A 19,980-nucleotide genomic window follows, 5' to 3' on the forward strand; every position below is an offset into this window, starting at 1 on the left:
GAACCTGGTTTCTCAATTCATCCAAAACCAGACCTTCGTTCCGACAATGAGTCATCAAAGGTCGAGGGCACGTGTGTTACTCTCGTCTAGTCGTCACAAAAGAAATGCCCGCTTTTGATCAAGCCCGGCTACGAGTTAGTTCAAGATGCTGCGCATGTTGCGAGCCTTGTCCCGCCGGGGTAAGATCGCCTTTGGGAATAGAGAGCCCAGTAATGAGAGTACGGCATCAGCTAGAGGGCGAAAAGGGTACCTAGAAGCGTAGAAAGGATAAACACAAAGTGGAATAGTGAGAAGAGCTCAAGCAAGCTAAAAGACAAAAGCTCAGGTGCGGACTCGAACCGCAGACCCTACGAAACCAGCAATTGGGTTTCATACCAAGTTCAAATCAACGATTCACAACGTTAATCTCTGGGCTACTTGGCCCTTCATCAGGCTTCGTTGAAGGTGACGAGGCAACAGGTTGGTTAAGAGGGAAGGGGGGAGGGGTTGATGCGTTGAGGGAGGCTAAGGCAGGCAGGCGGGTGAGAGAACAATCTTGAATCGGGAAGGCAGGAAGGCTGGCTACTTGAGTGATTCACGCACACAAAGGCCCATGCTGAGACAAGCCAGGGCTGGGCGATAAACACTAAATAAAAATGCCAAAGCAGATGAGCTGAGCCCTCCGTGTACTTAGAAGCCCAAAAAAATAGAAATCTACCTGTTCCACATTCTAATAGTTCTGTCTGTGGCTCTATATGCACTGATGGCAGTAATATTCGGATTCGTAACCAAGGAAAGTTTCCCGCATGCAATCTCTATTCTGAAGCGCCCTGCCACCCTCTCTCACAACAATGTTTTCTCGCCCGGTACTTTGGTCGCCATTACATTGCAAACCATTCTCTCGCTCTCTCACAATCGGATACTCGGCATCGAACGACGATTATACTAACCAGACAGAACGATACCTACAAGTCACATAAATCACTTAGGCTCTAGTCTCGTACTCGTCGCCGCCGTTGACATACTCCTTATCCTCCTTGTCATCCTTGTAGCGCTGGAGCTGATCTGAGATGTAGCGATGCATGTGCGCGTCTGCCTCCGAGCGCTCCCTCATCCTCTCGCGCAGCTTGTCCGGATCCTCCAAAGTGACCGAGTTGCCGAGCGAATCGTCGCCGCCGTCCTGTCCGTTCATCTCGGAGTCGAAGTCGCTACGAGCGCCGATGGAGCGTGCGGTAGAAGATCTGCGCATGCGCGGCTTGCCGTTGGGTCCCGGGGTGCCTGGGGCAGTAGAGTCGCGGCGCTTGACCGAGCGCGTGAGAATATCGTCAAAGTAGTGCGACATGCCGGCAGAAGGAGTGCGGGGAGTCTGTGGAAGACGGCAGGTGATACTGTTTTCGTTGTTAGCACGGACACAGGAAGAAAAGAGTGAGAATCGAAACCAGAAAACTTACCCAGTGTCGTGAATGATTTTGGCCATCAAGCCAGTCCAACCGCACTGGTGGGTGGCACCGAGACCACGGCCGGAGTCGCCGTCGAAAAACTCGTAGAACCAGAGGTAGTCCTTCCAGTAAGGGTCAAAGTCCAGCAAGTCGTTTCCGGCGTTGATGCTGCGACGACCGTCGTCGTTGAGAGACATCAAGTGCTGCAGACGGTGCTGGATCTCTCTCGAGACGTGGCCGAGATGCATGTAGTCACCGCTGCCTGTGGGGCACTCAACCTGGAACTCATGGCCGTAGAACAAATAGAACCGCTGGAGAGACTCGACCAAGAGGAAGTTGACACACAGCCAGATGGGTCCTCTCCAGTTACTGTTGCCTCCAAACAAGCCACTGTCAGAATCGCCTGGTACGTATCCGACGGAGAAGGTCTGCCCATTGACATCCATTGAGAAGGGATTCTTCTCATGAAACTTGGAAAGAGACCGAATGCCGTGCTCGGAAAAGAATTCATCCTCGTCAAGCATGCGCTTGAGAATCTTCTCGAGCCTGTCCTTGCTCACGATGGACAGTAGGATTCTGTTGCCCTCACCCCGCTTAGCGATACTGGCCATGTTTCTCTCGGCCAAGTCACAGCGGTTCTCTATAAACCAATCCACTCTCTTCTTGAACGAGGGCAGCTTGTTAATCAGCTCAGGCTCCAGAGTCATGGTGGCGTAGAGTGGAATCAGGCCGACCAAAGATCGGACAGGAAGCTGCTGAATCCAGGGGCCACCCCAAGAAATGGCATCGTAGTAGAAGCCATCCTCGTCGTTCCACAGAGACTTCTCATCCTTCTGGCCAGTCCTGAAGGTCATGGCGTCACTGATGAAGATGAAGTGCTCAAAGAACTTAGACGCAATATCCTCGTAGGTGCGCCTGTGCTTGGCAAGCTCAAGGGCAATGTTCAACATGCTGAGACAGTAGAAAGCCATCCAGCCCGTGCTGTCGGCCTGCTCCAGGGAGCCGCCAGTCGGCAACGGCTCAGATCGGTTGAAGAGACCGATGTTGTCGAGGCCGAGGAAACCTCCCTCGAAGACATTCTTGCCTTCGGCATCCTTGCGGTTAACCCACCAGGTGAAGTTCAACAGTAGCTTCTGGAAAACTCGCTCGAGGAAGTCCAGGTCTTGCCTTCCATACAATTTGCGCTCAATCTTGAACGTGCGGAAGGTGGCCCAAGCATGAACGGGGGGGTTGACATCGCCAAAGTTCCATTCATATCTGTTCTAGTTAGCAAACGCTGTCTTTATCCTAACGCATATGTGTAGGCAACTCACGCTGGCAGTTGACCGTTCGGGTGACAGTACCACTCGCGAGTGAAGAGATCCAACTGCTTCTTTGCAAAGTCAGGATCCAGCATGGCGAGCGTGATGCAGTGGAAGGCACTGTCCCAAGCGGCGAAGAAAGGGTATTCCCAAGAATCAGGCATGGACAAGATATCGTCGCAATGCATGTGCTTCCACTGATTATTGCGGATATCCTTCCTGCTTGGCGGCGGCGGTGGCTGGGTTGGGTCGCCGTTCGCCCACTGGTCCCAAATAAACAAGTAGTGCTGTTTGGTCCACATCATGCCAGAGAACGCCTGACGCTGAATGTTGCGGAGGTCGTCAGCCATCGGCAATGGGCTGAGGCGGTAGTAAAAGTCATCGGCTTCGGCGATTCTGAGGTCGATCAAGTCATCAAACTCCCCTTCGTCGAAATATGTCTCATTCCGCTTGGACAGGCGGAAACGCACAACCGCGCACTCGCCAGGCCCGACACCGCCGTCCTCGTTGAAACTGAACCACGCGGCGCTCTTGGTTCCCTTCTGCTCGGGATTGATTGCTTCCTTCTCGCCATCGACAATGTACCTGTGGAACGCATCTTTGACGTAGGGAGTCTTGTTCTCTTGCTTGTACAACAACTCATAGTTGGTGTCATTGTCTGTGAACATCATCTTGGGAAGGACGTCGTCGCCGCTAGAGCCAACACCAGGCGAGGGCGACATGAGAAGATACCGGTCGCCAAGCTTGTGATGCTTGGACTTGACCATGCTCTCCGCGTATGCCTCAACGGACGGTTTCTTGTCCTCGGGCTCGCGGCCCCAGGCCCAGGTATTGCGGAACCACATGTGCGGGATAATGTGGAGGGGTGCCGGATCAGGACCTCTGTTCCATGCCGTTACGCGGAATAAGATCTCCTCAGGGTCATCGGTTGCCTTGGCAGTTTCGATAAAAATATCCCAGTATCTGTCTTCCTCGAAAACACCAGTGTCGATAATCTGGTATTCCTTGTCTGTCTTGCCTCTTTTCGCGTTCTCCTCCAGGAGATCCTTGTACGGAAACTTCTTCTGGGGGTATTTGTACAGGAACTTCATGTAAGAGTGCTACGTCTGTTCGTCAGCACCAACGATCTTGGTTGGACCCTTCTTTGGGCTTACTGTCTGCCGAGGTTGTTAGCTTTGTTCCTATTCTGGAAGATTGTTGGAATGGTTACTCACGGGTGTGTTATCAACGTGGAAATGAGCTTCCTTGACGCTCTCGCCATGGTTGCCCTGAGGATTAGAGAGACCAAAGAGCCTCTCCTTGAGAAAGTCGCTATCGTATCGTCAGCAATTGAGCTGATCGACGTGAGTTTTTTTTTACGCCGACCTACTCTTCCTCGTTCCAGAAGGCGAATGCTATGTTTTGGAAACCGTGGGTGTCGGAAACGCCAGCAATTCCGTCTTCACCCCATCTGTAAGCTCGGGATCGTGCATCGTCGTGGGTAAAGTCTGGGGTTGGTGTGTCAGCGGGTTGCAATTGGAGCTCGTGGAGCAAGCAGGCGGGGGAGATCCTCACGACTCCACGCGTCTCCGTCGGGACTGTAGTCCTCTCGCACTGCGACACAACTCTGGTTAGATGGCTTTTTGTCATGATTGGAAGGCAGCCGCTGGCTCACCGGTTGCCCATTGTCGCTCGGCGACATAGGGACCCCATTTCTTCCAGTACTTCTCGCGATGGCGGTCTTCCCTTAGGCGCCTCTCCTCCTCGGTGAGGAACTCGTGTTTGTCATGGATAACCATGGCGGGCGAATTGGCACCGTGGGGAGCTGGGTACAGTGGCTGGCAGGACGCCGGTCACGACAACAACAAGCGGGTGAGCTTGAGGGGTTTGCGAGAGTTGAAGAAGGGAAGAAACTTGTGGGTTGCTGCGGCGAAAAGAGCGAGAGGCTGCAGGCCTTGGGAGGAGCTGGCTTTAGTAAGAGCCAGACACCCTAGCAAATACCACCACAACGACTCAGCAGGCGACGTCACGTATCACGATAGCTTCAGCGGCAGGCGGTCAGCTTGGGAAAAAGTCGGACAAGTAAGTCTAGCTGGCCAATGGAGGGCTGGCGATGTAGACTGATGAATGGCGGAGGTTGGAGGGGACGTTGGCGGAAGGAGGCTTTCGTCGTGTTGGGTGCTTCTGTTTTTTTTCTTCTGATGAGCGGCCAGAGAAACGACCAATGTGTCGGGAGACGGGCGTCAACGGGAGCTCTACTCCGGGCACCTCAGTCCGAACAAGGAACACAGGCTAAGGTAGCTAACTACTAAGGTACCTACCTACCTACCTACCTTACGCTTCAAGCGCCGGTCGGCCAACCAAATGACAGCAAGATTAGGTTGAGGAAGCTACCTATCTGGCTCTTTCTGCCCTTCTAGAGACTGTGCGCAAAGTGTCAGCACCGGCAAGCAAGTGCCTGCTTCTGTCACACGGGGCGCTGTGGTTGACGGCGACGGCGACGGCCCCGACGTGCCCAGGTTCAAGGTTGAGGGGGCGACAGCGCGGGGCATTCATCAGTATGCTATTCTCTTTTCCATGTGGAATGGCCGTCTCCCCGCCCCAACAACAACAACGAATGGGGCCCTTATCAAGAGGTAGTGGGTGTGCTGTCCACTGCCCCATACCCACATGCCCATCACATACCTAGCTAGGTACTAACAGTTATTCCTGCAGAACATGCGCTCTCGATTGTGATTTCGTCCTCTCTCTTGCAGCTCGCTGGCTCCCGGTTTCTGCCCCTTGTTGCCCCTCTCCTTGAAACGCTAAAATCAGAGCTTTCAGAGGCATGACGTCAACCAGCTCTAGCGCACCTGAATCCAACCTAGCGGGGCAAGCTGTTCACCGACCACATCGCACCGCATTGGGCCGCCGCAGGCCCCGAGTAGGCCTGGACCGCACCGACCGACAGGGGACGAACGGACGGCCTTGACGATCGCCGATGAGCCTCTGTTTTTGATATAGCTGCCGCCGTACCGGTGCTTGGCCCTTCTTCCTCCGCCGGTATGTTTGACCTTCTCGTCTCTTGAACGGGCGAATTGTTCCGCGACGGAGATGAGATACTATGCCACCAGGACCAGGACCAGAACCGCACATCAGCCAAGCCGTCCGTGTCGGGAATGGTCTGGATATCGTGAGGAATTCGAGGCCTTCTGTGGCCCCGACGTCAATTGCTGAAGAGGATATCTATATCGCGGAAATCGACCCAAATCGCCATTCACCAATCCCTCCCGCAACGTCGTATGAACCCGACTTGTTTATATATACGCCTGCATGCACCGGCATGTCTCACGCCAGCTTCTGGCCTGCCCCTCCATTCGCGCGTCACGCCATCGCTGGTCGTTACCTTTGTTGCTGTCGCCTCGTCAGACAGAGTCTCTCCATCGATATGCACCGCCGGACTGCCAGATTCTATTTGGCGAACCAGGGGAACTTCTTCTTGCTGATGTCACCACCGCCTCCTGCCGTGCTCTCGAGCTGCACACTGCGCTGGTAAATTTCCTGGAGGATCACCGTTAGCATCACATGCCTGTCTCAGACTGTCTTCCTTAGACTTACCTCTTCATCTGTTGGCATCCTGCAGTCCAAAATAAGTTCTCGAGCCGCCTCGTGCTTTGTGAGATTCGGATAGGCGGTTCCTTGACTCTTCATAAGAGGGAGAAGAACTTCGCCGAGCACCTCGAACTTCTTCCAATTTACTCTGTCGCCGTCGGGCCCCACGAATGTCTTGCTTCCCTCTTCGGCCGAAACCAAGTCTCTCCGGTGGAGTGGAATGTATGGTATCCGGGGCAACGGTGAGTTTTCCCATGCCAGTCGATACGCAAAGTGACTTTTTTGGGTGCCCATGAGAATGCCCAATTTGGCAAACGACTTTTGCGCCTCCGGTGGCACCAGCGCCCATGTCTGCGCCAACCGGTGAACTGCGGTGCCGTTAATGCCGGCAAGCACAGCTGCCAGCCCGTTATAATTGTTCAGTCGCCGAAGCTTCTGCGCAATGTTCATGAACTTCTCCAGCATCTGGGCCCGATGCTTCGCCTTGTCCCGGAGTAGGATAAGGTTGGCCACCCACTTCGCCACATGATTAAAATGGTTGATCATGCGGTTAACGTTCTTGAGACTCTTGCACTTGGATCGGAGTTCCAATGAGAGGCTGACGTGCCGTACGAAGTCCCTGATGCGAATAGACGAAAACATGACCCAGTCGATACGTGTCATCTCATCAGCAATGTCATCGTCTGTAATGTCCATGAAGATGTGGTAGCGGAACTTGTTCATGGGCAAAACATCTGTCGGCTCCATATTGGCAGCCTCCCTTTCGTACTCATCATAAGAATGGAACGAGACGTGTGTACCAACGCTACTCGTCCTGTCCACGTGTGACAGATCGGAGCTGTTGGATGGTCTCTCATCGCTCGCATCATCAACGGTGAGTGTGATCATCCCATTGGACAAGTCTGATGTTGTACGCGTCTTGTCCTTGGACAAGACTTTGCTGCCCTCTTGATCCGCCAATTCATCTGATTTCGCCCAGCCTGTGTCGTCGTCTTCCACCACGCTAAATTCGAGATGGCGCTTGATCTGCTGAGCAGCGATAGAAAAGATTGGCTCAGTGGACAGGTGCTTGATGAACTCCTCCAAATTCCGTCTTGTTCCTGGCCGCGCAAAGTCGCCGGGATACAATGACACCCACTTCGCGACTACTTCAATGATCCTGAGCTGGGTGGCTGTCTTTGACAGATAGTGTGCTGACTTGTCATCCCGGACGCGATCGAGTCGCGTGAGGATGGCTGAGAACAGCTCGCCTGGTGCGGCGAATTTTCGATACAGGCAGAGGAATACATCCGAGAAGTTGTTATCTGCTTTGGTCATGCGTGGGGCGATGAGGCGGTCAACCAATTCGTCAAACGCCACACCCGTTGGCTTGGGCTTTTCGAGGAAAGTCTCTTCACTCCGCTGCAGGATCGGGATGTCCTCCGAATACCTGAAGGACTCGGCGTCTGATTCCTCCATGTCGAGGAATGAGTCGGTTGGCCCGCGATCGAGGCGGATGCCCGGGGTCCGCAGCTGGCTCGATACGGTTTGTTGTTGTGTTTCTTCTTCGATGGTCTCTGTTCCAAAAGTCGAAGTTGATGGCGCGCTGAAGTTGGCCAGTCGGGGACTACCTGGAGCTGGTGGGCCGCGTAGGTGGTCGGGGATGGGAGGGGGGACACCTCGAAGGAGCGACAAATCAGAGCTCGCTCGGCTATGTTTGCTGTGCTGACTTAGCGGGCGGCCGTTGGAGCTGTCGTGGGCCTCGAGATTGGCTGCCGAGGCTGCACGACGGCGGGACAGGCCCCCTTCCGATGCTTGCGTTTCTGACGGTTCATCAGCATGCATTGGCTCATGCAGTTGGAACTCGTGTTCACATACCCTTGCGATAAGCGATGGCGGCTTTCAGCATGGCATTCAGGCAGGCTCGCGCCCGTTCGGGACTACTCGTCGACAGATTGAACTGGCCGACGCAGGACTTGAAATATTCGTGGTTGGCGACACGGGCGGCGTCAATTTGTCGTTCGCTCTCGGGGTGATCGCACTTGTTGGCGACGAGGACAGCGGGGAGACCGGATTTCGTCAAGGCGGCTTGTGGTCTCGTCAGCAAGGCGCGACGCGTCAGACGGAGAACCAACAGGATTATCGCTCACCTGTGGCTTGTGGCAACTCTTTCATGCTCTCCTTGTTCATAACATCGTAAATAATCAATGCGCCGTCTACGCGAGGGACAATGTGGCCGTTGATCTGCTTGGGCCACTGGATGGGCTGCAGAGGGTTCAATTCAAAGTATTCGAGGTCGAGCTCGATGAGGGTTACGCCGTAGGTGACGTTGTCGACGACCATGCGCACGCTGGAGGCGTTTGTTATGGGAGGGCGCGACAAACCGAGGACTCGTTGGACGAAGGACGACTTGCCGACGCCGGATGCGCCAATGACGGCGATGTTGAGGCTCTCCATGATGGCGGCGGCGACAGCGGCGGCGGAGGTTGGTTGTTGCTATGATCGTCAGCCCCTTTTTTTCCACTTCCCGTCTCATCAGCTACCCCGCAGTCTGTGTTTGGTGGGGCATTTACCCAGGACAAGGAAGGTCCTATTATCAACGACTCTCTTCTTGGGGGCGGCCAGCGCTCGTTGGGGTTGTCGTCATCGCGGAGCTCAAAGTATCCGAAGTCGAAGTCGAAGTCGAATTCCTGCGTGATTTCGTATTTTTGCGTCGCGCCTATCTCCTCGTGCTCGTCGTCTTGTTCGTTATCGTCTTCGGGGTTAGGGTCGTGGAGTGTGGGAGTCCGAAGCGGCTCAAATCCATGCGCACCCTCCCCTGCGTAGTCGTCGAAGCGCTGGAAGAACGGGTCGTCCACAATCGATACAATCGAGTCGCGATAGTTGGCCGGCTGTTCGGTCGGGAATCTAGGGGGCAGGAAAGGTTCGTCTCGGTGGAGGGCGTAGTGCGGTTGGTACTGCTTCGAAGCCGCGGGCGCGGAGCGGTGGGCGGTCTCGCGTTCGGCCCTCCTCGCTGCGGCTGCTGTCTCGGAGGCGGAGGCGAGAGAGGACGGGGTTCCGGAGCGTTGGAAGTGGTTCGGAGGGATGTGAGAGCCTTCTGAACTCCTGTGAGCCTTTCGAGCTCCTATTCGATCTGACGCCATGGCCACGACCACGACCAGGGGGAAGGCAGCACTGCGGCAGAGGCTATTCGGAGAAAACAAACATGCGATGTGTAAGGGACAAAAAGATGGGAAAACGACAGCGACGGAGTACAGGAGAACAGGCAGACAATGTATGAGCAGGGCCAAAAAAATCCAAGCCTTGTCCAAACCAAACTTTTGGGACAGTGGATGCACTGACTAAAAGTCGGGATTGTCGAGGCTCAAGGACGGCATGGCAAACCCACAAGCACCGTACTTAGTGCGAACAAGGGAGCGGTAGGGTCAGGTACGCGACGGATACTGGCTGGCGAGACGAACGAACGGGAAGGGTCAAGGACAGGAACAGGAACAGGACCAGGAACAGGAACGGGAGCAGGATGGATCATCTCATGGCAGGGCAAGGGGGGGGAAGGGCAGGATTCTCGTACACTGTACTGTACTCGGTAGACCCAACTTCGTACTCTGCACTCTTTTCTGTACGCAGTACGCGGTTGTCCTAGTGTTGACTCTGGAGCTTCGTGGTGCGGCAGACCAGGGGCTGCAAAAAGGGGCCCTTTTCCTCGCTAGGCGCTCCACCACGACGCAGATGTCCGGAGGGCAGAGGCCAGGACTGGAAGCTGCTTGATGGGTAGGGGGGCCAGCACGCCAGGAAGGGGGAAGGGAAGGGGAAGCACGGCACGGCGGTCGACGACGATGCTAGGCACAGCAAATGAGGTCAGTCGCGGATCCAGATCCAGGGCAGACTCGTTCCAAGCCAAGGGCACGACCCCCTTGGACGAGTGAAATACGGCAAGGTGGACTTTGTGGACATTTGACGGCGCATGTGCAGGACCAGGACCGGTTGTGATGGTGCGCAACCTTTAGGCTGGGATTGGTACAGCGGGCCGGGGAACGGGGAAGGGGGCGAGAGACAGCAGGACAGGACGTTGCGTTACCTACCTCTTGAGATTCGTCAAAGTTGTGTCCGTACGATGCAGAGGCAACAAGTCTGCTTCGTCGGTACGGTACGTAGGTGAGGAATGGTCGTTCCTGGGCCGCGCTGGTCTGGGCCGGACTGGTCGAGTAAGAAGAGAGAAAGGGGTGTGGAGGAGAGGATGAATTCTGAAGGGTTGATTAGGGGACCAGCACGAAGAGGACGGGAGGAAGAGTAGCAGAGAGACTAACGGCAACGCGGGATATAGCCGCGACGACCTGGACCTGATGATCAGAGGGGAAAGGGGGGAAGGGGGGGCTTGGAGCGCGAATGTGACTGTGCGGCGGGAGTGTTAGTTACCTCCTGCTAGTGGGAATGAGGTAAGTGAGGTAAGTATCCTTCCTTACCTAGGTACCTTACCTACCTTAGGTAAGGCACCTACGTAGGTGTAAGCAAATACTCAGTGACAGATGCATGCCATTGCAGACATTCATTCGCATGCATTGAAAGGCACAATAGAGCCCGAACAATACGTAGCAAACGCTAATGGTCCCTTTCTTCCGCGCAGTCCGTCAGAAAACTCTACGAAATTGTGTGTCGTTGGGTGTGGATTTCAAGACCCCAATACAGCAAACGACAATGGGGGCCTTTCGGCTCGGGTGGTTCTAGTGCGCGGCATGGAACGAATGGGACGGGACGCTGGCCGTGGAGCAGCACTGATGGGCCACAATGTGAAGCTGGCAGCAGCCGACTGCACCGTGAGCGCTCGGGGACCCGGCACCGTATCTCAGAGACTGGGAGCTGCCATGTCCGGACCGCACCCGCCCAATCACGCCTGGCAACTGTCCCCTCTCGGTCCTCAAGTACCTAAGGTACCTAACGGAACTGCTGGGACTGCAGGTACAAGTGGTGGATACGGCATAGATGGGCCTGTCTGTTCAGTGGGCCGCTGCACCCAGGCCACCCTGAGCCCAGCGCCGCGGACCCAGCTGTCAGTGGAGCTTGTGTGGTTTGGTGCTTGTCAGTCTTTTCAGACAGGACCAACAAGTGCGGCCATTCGTACCTTACCGCCGTACATTGTACCTCGGATACCTAGGTGGTAGCCCGAGTTTTCGTACCTGACCTGTGCTCAGGCACCGTCAGGCCCGTCAACCGGGGTCGACTCCGGCTCACAGTGCAGGCAAGTGCAGGTGCAGCAGGTGCAGGTGCAGGTGCAGGTGCTTCCATCTGCTCTGATGCCCTTCACTTTCCTTCCCCTCCAGCCACTTCCACCTCGAGCGTTACAGTCAAATGGCATGCAAGCAAACATCAAACGGCGGTCTGGCCATTCCGAGATGCGCACGACTCGGACAATGGAATCGACGATTCAATCCATCATCATCTACCTACGTTTTCATAAGCACGTACGCCGAGGTTTGCCGTCTGGATTGCGCGGCATTGGCATCTTGTAGAGCCCGCTCAAACAATGACAAGCGCCTCGCGTCAGACCGCACCACAGCATGTCCTCTCTCCGCATGACGTACCAAGCTCCCTTCCTCTGTAGGATCCATATAGTCGCGACGTCTCTTCTACAAGATCCGCGTAGCACCAAGCAAGCTAATGTCACCGCACATCACAGCAAACCTGCCGTGAGCGCGCGTACGGACACCGTCGATGTCTCAAGATGAAGCAGCTCGGCTGGTGCCATGATCTTCAAGCGCCCTAATCAGCCCAAAGTTGCATCAACACGTGGCCGCGGAGCCAATCACACCTCTTGGCTACCTAGCATATGCTAACTAGCTAATAAGTATCCGTACGGATACTCTGTCAAGGTTCAGGGCTGTTATTTCTGCCATCAGCAACTACCTAATTACGAAGAACCGTTGGCTCCAACCCCGGACACCTGTATATGTACTTGCTCACCACAAAAAGCTTGCGACGCCTCGTTGTCGGCACTTGATTCTGTGTCATCCATGCCTTCGTCGACGGACCATCCTCATGCATCGGCACCTTTTCTACGGACGGACGCCTCACGTTGTGCGCCTCACTCATCTTCTGACGGATGATCCTTGACCAAATTAAGCCCCTTCGTCCATGGATGATCCTCCAGAACATGGAGCTTGGCGTTGCCCATCAGGCTCCAGTAGCTTGGGTCTTGGGAAACTCCCAATTAGCCCATGTCGGATCCGGCAGCATGATCTGACTTTGTCACTCCCTCATCTCGCGGAACGGGACACGCGACACCCATCCACAGATTGTCGGCCTCGTGCAAACGGCCCTTCTCACTTGACGTCCCGGACACTCGGATCTCGAAACTGCATTCCAAACCGGCGCCAAGCTTCTGCCTCGGATAATAAACTTCTGTCAATTTCGAGCACGGTTCGTCTTGAAATTGCCTTCACAGAACGATGCAATTTGTGACGGTCCGAATCTTCTTTTCGAAATGCCAAAGGCAACCAGCACTGAACATTGAAGCAGCTATTTACGAGCTACCGCTCGACCTTCTGTCAGCTCCAGCTCATTGCGCTACGACTCTAAGCCATTCCTTCGCTTGACTATGGAACATTCTCAGGCCATCACTCAAGCAACCAACCGACCGCAGGCGTCGTCGGGTCGTGGTGGAAATAACGTCTTGGACTAAACTTCTAGCCGCCTTCTTGGCATTCCGCCGCGGACCCCTGGTCTTGGCCACTTCTTCGTCGCGTGCCTGCACAAATCAAGTGGCCATCGAATCATCTTGCAGCAATTGACGAGCCTGGACCCGACCGTCGTCTGATTCCGGGATCCGGAAATCGACCTTCACAATTTCACCTTCTTTCTTCATCATCAAACTTCTACAGAGTCAGTGTGCAGTTGGTCTTTGAGTTTGCCCGCCTCGAGTCATCGTCAGCACGACGACTCACCTTACCAGCTTGACGCGGCGGATCAAGCAAGGCATGGACGTGCTCAATAGATTGGAAATGCTGAGCACTGTGGCGGCCTAGTGTGCTCACCTGTTGCATTCCAGAGAATACATTTTGCTCGCTCACAACTACCGGGGATTGGCCGGATGCTAATTTGAAGAACGGCTTGTTTTCTTTGCAAAAATGGGCTTGCGCAGACGGTGCGCATGTTTGTATCCGTGAACGGCTTGAGGCCATGGGTGACAGCGCCAGCATCTGGGCGGAGAATGGCCATTCAGTTCAGCAGATCATGGGAAACAATGGCGGAGCGCAGGATTCGGAAGGCTGGCTACCTCAACTTGGGATGGCCAGAATCAACCGCACACACAATGAATTTGCAGAACATCCTCCGTAAAACCCAGCCCGCGAGAGTGTTATGGATATCAGCGTGCAGCTGCGGCGTCACGAAGCCTTATTTCCATTGGCGACATAAGCTAAAGGGCGATCCTTCTGGAGGTGTATGCAGCTTTTGGTGCCACTCAAACGCGCAGAGGGGAGGATGGGGTTGTGGCTGCATCGCCAAGCCGCATGATATGGTAAGACGACGACGAGACCCTTCGTAAAAAGCGTCGTCTTTGGGTTACATGGATTTGGGATACGAGGACAAGACATGCAGACGTGCAGCAGCAAACTGCAACAGGCAGGCCACTGCCACTGCACTGCACTGCTGCACTGCACGCAGCAGCAGGAGATATCGCTCATTGCCGAAACCCACGCCGTCTTCGTTTCGTCCTAGATCGGAGTGTTGTTGGACTCGCATCGCAGACGTGGATGGGACAAAAGCAATCAGAGACAGACGCTTGCTCTGCCTGCCGAGGCCTCTGGGTGGCACGCGGTTGCGCACAGCATTGGCGGTAAGCTGTCTGTCAACCGAGACAGGAGGTTCGGCCTGGTACGTGTCCAGATTGGACGGGCCCTATTGACCGAGAAACGCACTCAACAATCGACGAGCCGCCGCCGCCGCACCTGTGTTGAGACGGTGAAGGCGGTTTGCGATGGAGGAGACGGCCGTCGTCGGATTGCTTCTTTGCCGTGGCTACTGGTGAGAAACGAGGAAACGACGGACCCCTGAAAAGCTGACCCCGACGCGACGCGGTTGCCGAGGGATGACGGCCAGGCAACTTATTGACCCCATGATCGACCACTGTCCATTGTTCGCGTTTCCATGGGGTAGGCGTGAGTCGGAGGGGTGAAGCTCAACGCTAGCAGATCCGCCATCGTCAACTGCCAAGGCCGGCTGCTGGTCTGCTTCTTAGTCGGCGATTTAATGGCGGTTCTGAGACAGCCGGCGAAGCCCTAACCCGCCTGATGGCTGAGGACTACCATAAAAACAACAACCGTGCCTTGAGGCTCGCTATCCAGCCTTTTCCTGGGGTTAGTTCTTTCTTTGCAGCACCTCAGGCAGTCAACGTGAACAAGGGACGGAGGCGTTGGGAACGTGGCATGCCCCCTCCACCGCCTCCGACATGACGAAACCAACCACATTCAAGAGACCGGAGGCCAGGCGACTACGCCGTACAGATGCTGGACTGCGGACACTTTGGCCAATGGAGACGGCCCATCGAACTGCCCATCGGACTTGTCAAGGAGCTTGTCTGCACCAGTTGCTTCCTGTAGGGCCTTCACGGGGCGCTGACACTTTGTCGTGTGAGTGCACTGCAGTAGACTGATGCCCGCCGTGGATCATCCCCACCAACCCAAGGGCACTACTCACCATACACACCCAAAAAAGCTCACCACACCTTTTGACTGATTCACCCTATCCAAGGGAACGTTTGCTTTTTCCTTGATTATGCAGCAGCAGAGGCGCCCAAGCCATGTTGCCTCTTCCTACGGGCTGGAGGGAGGGCCGCCAAGGGTCGAGTGCCGCAGCGCCACCGATGTGTGAGATGAGGAAAAGCTGGGACGACAGCACCAGGGAGAAGGACAGAAACAAACGATGGACGTCCAAAAAAGCCCATGCAACCGCCTCCAGCCGACTTCCTCAACTCCTCCTCCGCATGTGTGTCGGTGAAGCGGCGGAGAGTGTGTCCCAAAGCGGTATCCGACCACTGGCCCAGTGCAACTCGACCGACCAACGGGGCGTCCTAGAAACCCCTTGAAGTCTGGAGACTATCCCGAGTTGGTTCGTTGATCGGTTCATCTGCTAATATAGTCTGAAGCCCTTGGCTGGTTATGCTTCCTGGCCTTAATTTTTCCCGCTTCGCCCACCCCGTCCTACCCTCTTTCTCCCCATTGCAGGTCACGATCTTGATCGGTTCGGGAATGGTCGCCCTGGTCCTGCTGCCATCGGCCATCCATCCGTTCTGCCCCCAGCGGGGAAGCAGCCTTCATGCACCTTACACGCCCAGCATGCTACTACGACGCTGCTAATTAATTAAATCACATCTTGCTAGCACGAAAAATCCCCAGTTGCCAGTCACAAGCGCCATCACTATCGATTGGCCCAAAGGGCAAGAAGATCCAGAGAGAGAGGTATGCGAGTTTGATGGCTTCCCTTATGCGCAGAGAGGCAGAGATGCAGAGGAGGAGCCAGATGGCGCCCCGAGTCTGGCGTCGTCCGTCGTCCGTCGCCCGTTCCAAGGATCCCCATACCTCTTCATCCATGGACTTTTGACCAGTACCTAGCCTTCTTTCCCTACTGCGTTACTGCGTATGGCGGCGCAATTCCCAACCCCCACCCGCTTGAAGACATGAAATGGACGGGAAATAAAGCCTCCAAGCAAGTAAGTCAGTAAGTAAGTAGTAGTAGTAGTGCTGAGCTCCTCCAACCCAACCCCATGCAAGCATTAAGCCATAATGAGCCAGCCATCTCTCTCTCACTTACTCACTCGCTCGCACTCGACGAACGAGAGAGAGACCTGACCAGACCTGACCAGGCGAGCTTGTCTAAAAATGCAACCTATGGAACGCTCGTCCTTCAAGACATCCGTGACCCCCTCCTCCCCCCCTTGTGGCTCTTAATTCTTCATCTTTTCCCACCACAAAAACAAACCTTTATTTTTGTCTCCTCTGTCTCTGGTTTTCTTGGGTCTTGTCTCTGTACTATTCCTGGTGCGGTTGTGTTCTCGACCACTAGCACACGGCGCATTCTCAGTCAACTGTCTCTCCTCCTGCCTTCCTCATCCTTGCACGCTGCAAAGAGAGAGAGAGAGAGAGAGTCCGTTCTCGCCTCGACCAAACATACACACACACCAACAACACAACAATAAATTTACATATAAGCAAAACACATCCTTCTTTTCTCCTCTTCCTGCACCTTCTTGCACACACAATCATCATACCTACGCTTTATCTTCGCTCTCCCGTCCCAAAACACACACATCAGCATCCGAGTAGAAGGAACCGGGAGGGACTAAGCGCGGACACAGCAGTCTGAAAGTGTGTGTTCGCCCGTGAGGTACATATTGTCTGGGACCCTGCCGGACTAAAAGAGAGGACGAAGCAGCAAGAAGACGCAACCACGCATACGCAAACTCACCTCTCACCTCCTTGGCTTGCGTCCCATCCATCCCCCTCTCAGTCCGCACGCAGGACACACGACGCAAGCCCAGCTCGCTCCGCTAAGGTGCCTTGCACCAGACGAACAGCCGACAGGATTTCACAAGGACCCCTGTGCGCCCGCCGTGCCGCACCGCGGGAGAGTGACAGAAGAGCAGGACGGGGGGAAACGCTTTCGACCCCACTTCCATTCGGCCTGGGCCTGGGACGATCGAGCCAAAGAAACACACTCGGGTCGCTTGTGACCTGCTTCGAACCGTGGTTCTGCGCCGGGTCGTATGACATATACATAGCCCACACAGGACCCAAGACTGGCGGCTGTATCGTTCGCACTTCCAGGGCAGTCTGTCGCATTTTCCAGGGCAGCAAGCAGCGTAACCAGAAGTCAGCAGTCACCTTTTTTCGTTCGCATTTCGCCGTCCACCTTTTCCCGTTCGTACGTCAAGGGTGGGCTCTCCGGATGTGACATATCAACGAAACCCTGTTGTACGAACCACCAGAGATCTCGCTACTTATTTCTCCTTGTCGTCAACCCACCGTCCTCGATCAACCGATTGACACGGCGGAACTTATTACGAACACACGACAAATAGCATCGCCTTACATTGTGTATACAATTTTTAAGGGCTTTCACATATTCCCACCAAGGGTCGCCAAAAACTCTGGAACACTTTCACCTTAAACCAGCCTTGCTTGGAGAAATCCCCAGTGGGGGTACTTGCACGTCATCGACATGTTATACAACATGAGCTACCCTCACGACCACGCGGGGGCACCTCCGGCGGCAGTTGCGGGGCAGCAACCCATCAAACCCACAATGGCACCCGTGGGCGGCGCCGCCATTCGGCCGCCGAAACAACGGTGCTCCCAGCCGATGCCCTTCGACCCGGAAGAGCTCTCACAGAAACTCAACGAAGTCATCGCCGACCGCCAGGCTTATTCCGAGAGAAGAAGGAGAGCCAGGGCCGAGGCCGCGGCAGGCGGCAACTCAGCGCCGATGAACCCAACCTCAGCTACTCAACCACCACACGCTAGCATGGCCAGGGAAATATTCGAACAAGGCACTCTCAAGCCCGGAGAACGTCGAACCGTGATCAACCCCGTCAGACCGCGCACCGAGCCGGCAGCGAAGAAGCCCGCGGCACCCAAGGAGAGGCCCGATACCAGCGCGGCGCGGCCAAAGTCCAAGATGTCCGATGACAGCCGGAGCTCGAGCTCCAAGTCAAAGGACTCCTCCAAGAGCAAGCACCACTACATCCCGCAGTTCGCCGCCTCGCAATTTGCGCGGACGACCACGTCGGACAGCATGCCGGAGGGCAAGGGGCTCGTCCACAAGCTGTCCCGCACCGCTCTGAGGATCGCGCAGGCTCACCGGGAGCGGCATCAGCAGGAACGCAAGAACTTCTACTCGGACCGCATCCCGGAGGATGAGACGCAGCCGATTGAACGCCCGCATCGCGACAGGAATCACCACAGGCACACCATCGAAGGTGCACCTGCCGGACATCATGCGGAAGACCGCCGCGCCCGCGCTGCTAGGCGCGCGAGCACAGGGGCTGCAGACCTGTTGATGACGTGGGAATCCGGCACCTCGTCACCGAACCCGGACGGCGACAGCCCCGAAGTGCCCGACCAGGATCCCTATGACCGCCGTGCCGACTGGACGCAAAGGGACGAAGCTCCTCCCCACCAGCCAGAGCAGCAGGCACAACGGCAAAAGTCCAGGCCTTCTCTACGCAGCGCAGATTCCATCTGGGCGTTGAGGAACAAGCTGAGCGCGCTGACCAAACACAAGCAGGATGATCAGCAGCAGAGGTCCAGGGATGGCAGCCCGCCGTCTGACACCACGCTCAGGTCACCCAAGAGCGGATTCTTCGCTAGATTCAAGGTCAACCATTGATCCCGGTGGCAACAGAGAGGGGTCGGCTTACCGTTGTCCAACAATATTACTATACGAATACTTCTACACGTACACGGTGGTTCACAGCACACCTTTCGAATGTGTACGCCTAATCCAAACCATGGCGTCAAGACCAATTGTTCCCGCCGGGCTATTCATCTACCCTCCTCCAAGAGCTTCCTGATGAGATCCGTATCCTTCTCCGCTGCACTCTTTCGGATCGCCTCCTCAGCAGCGGCATCCTCGCCCTTAAGGATGAGATGGTTGATGAGTTCAATGTACTCCCGCACTCCCTCGCCGTCCTCCCCCGCCGCGGTCCTCGCCTTCCGCAACGCCTCCTTGCCGTTGCGGATTCCCACGTCATGCGACCACTGTTCCTTCTTGGGATTCGCGGCGGCCAAGGCCCTCGCCTTCATCGTGTCGTTCAGGCTGTTTCCGGTTCCCTGCAGCTCCGGCGGCGGTTCGGTGGCGGCGAGGATACCCAGCAGACGCGACTTTAGACTCGGGTAGCGCTTGAAAAGGTAGCGCAGCTGGGGCGAGTCGTCGAGGACGCTGAAGGGGTTCTTCGGGTCGAGCGCCTTCTTCGACCCTGGCGGCTTAGGCGCCTCGACGGGAGGTTTGGGAACGGGTTCAGGATCTGGCGGGTGGTTCTCGCGGTGGATCTTACTACATTGCACCGAGCAGCTATTTTCATACCCATTAATGTTAGTAAATAATGTACATGACAACAGAGAATGTGTAATGAAGACAAAATGTCCCTGCGGTGAAACGTACAATGGCAGAGGACAACGCGTGCACTTGTATTTGCCTTCCTTCTCATTGCAAATGCCACACATCTTGGTCTTGGGCGCCGCCTTTGGCTCGGGGACTGTTTCGGGTTCTTGGGTTTGCGATGCTGTTGTTGGCGCAGGCTCTTTGGCAAGATTTTGTGACAACTCTTGTTTTCTGCTCTCGTCAACGGCTTCGCCTGTCGCGTCCTCGCTCGTCGTTCCGTTGGCAGCCGGCGCATCTTTCTCCTCGCTCTTCGCCGCGGCCCCCTCCGCCTCTTGTTGGTTCTCGTGGGGGCTCTCAGTCCTGGACCTCTTGTTCGCATGCTCAATCAGCTCCTCCAGCACATCTTGCGAGCGCTTGGGTGACCGAGGGACAACCGGCTGCGGCGGGGGGCCATCGTTTTCGGCGGACATTGTTTCGCTTCTCTCTCGGGTCGATTCTCGTGCCGCCGCAAAGTGTTTCGCCTGTTTCCTCCTGAAGTACTTTCTCTGCTGCGCGAGCAGTTTCTAAGCAGCTCTCCGAGTAGCTATATCTGCAAGAGCCGCAATTGAAGTCTTCGGTGG

At 55.5% G+C, this 19,980-nt stretch overlaps 4 protein-coding genes across 4 annotated transcripts; 1 reads left to right on the plus strand and 3 right to left on the minus strand.

Annotated features, from left to right (window-relative positions):
* Window positions 1-964: 964 nt before the first annotated feature.
* Window positions 965-4,497, minus strand: GCG54_00003432 (uncharacterized protein; the record flags this gene model as incomplete). The annotated part of the gene is made up of 8 exons (XM_045403505.1): window positions 965-1,367; window positions 1,431-2,675; window positions 2,732-3,819; window positions 3,874-3,876; window positions 3,934-4,030; window positions 4,089-4,206; window positions 4,274-4,312; window positions 4,374-4,497. The coding sequence occupies 8 exons, from the start codon at window positions 4,495-4,497 to the stop codon at window positions 965-967; spliced, it is 3,117 nt and encodes a 1,038-aa protein (XP_045259693.1).
* A 1,651-nt stretch (window positions 4,498-6,148) lies between these two features.
* GCG54_00003433 (Ras guanine nucleotide exchange factor S) lies at window positions 6,149-9,645 on the minus strand (the record flags this gene model as incomplete). Its single annotated transcript, XM_045403506.1, has 6 exons — window positions 6,149-6,238; window positions 6,296-8,091; window positions 8,147-8,356; window positions 8,419-8,764; window positions 8,842-9,454; window positions 9,611-9,645. 6 exons carry the CDS (start codon window positions 9,643-9,645, stop codon window positions 6,149-6,151), a joined length of 3,090 nt encoding a protein of 1,029 aa, XP_045259694.1.
* A 7,918-nt stretch (window positions 9,646-17,563) lies between these two features.
* On the plus strand, window positions 17,564-18,646 carry GCG54_00003434 (uncharacterized protein; the record flags this gene model as incomplete). The annotated part of the gene is made up of 1 exon (XM_045403507.1): window positions 17,564-18,646. The coding sequence occupies one exon, from the start codon at window positions 17,564-17,566 to the stop codon at window positions 18,644-18,646; it is 1,083 nt and encodes a 360-aa protein (XP_045259695.1).
* Window positions 18,647-18,801: 155 nt separating this feature from the next.
* GCG54_00003435 (uncharacterized protein) lies at window positions 18,802-19,830 on the minus strand (the record flags this gene model as incomplete). Its single annotated transcript, XM_045403508.1, has 2 exons — window positions 18,802-19,312; window positions 19,421-19,830. 2 exons carry the CDS (start codon window positions 19,828-19,830, stop codon window positions 18,802-18,804), a joined length of 921 nt encoding a protein of 306 aa, XP_045259696.1.
* Window positions 19,831-19,980: the final 150 nt, after the last annotated feature.

The sequence above is a fragment of the Colletotrichum gloeosporioides genome (genome assembly GCF_011800055.1).
Source record: "Colletotrichum gloeosporioides strain Lc1 chromosome Unknown consensus_74, whole genome shotgun sequence".
In the NCBI taxonomy this organism is placed as follows: Eukaryota; Fungi; Ascomycota; class Sordariomycetes; order Glomerellales; family Glomerellaceae; genus Colletotrichum; species Colletotrichum gloeosporioides.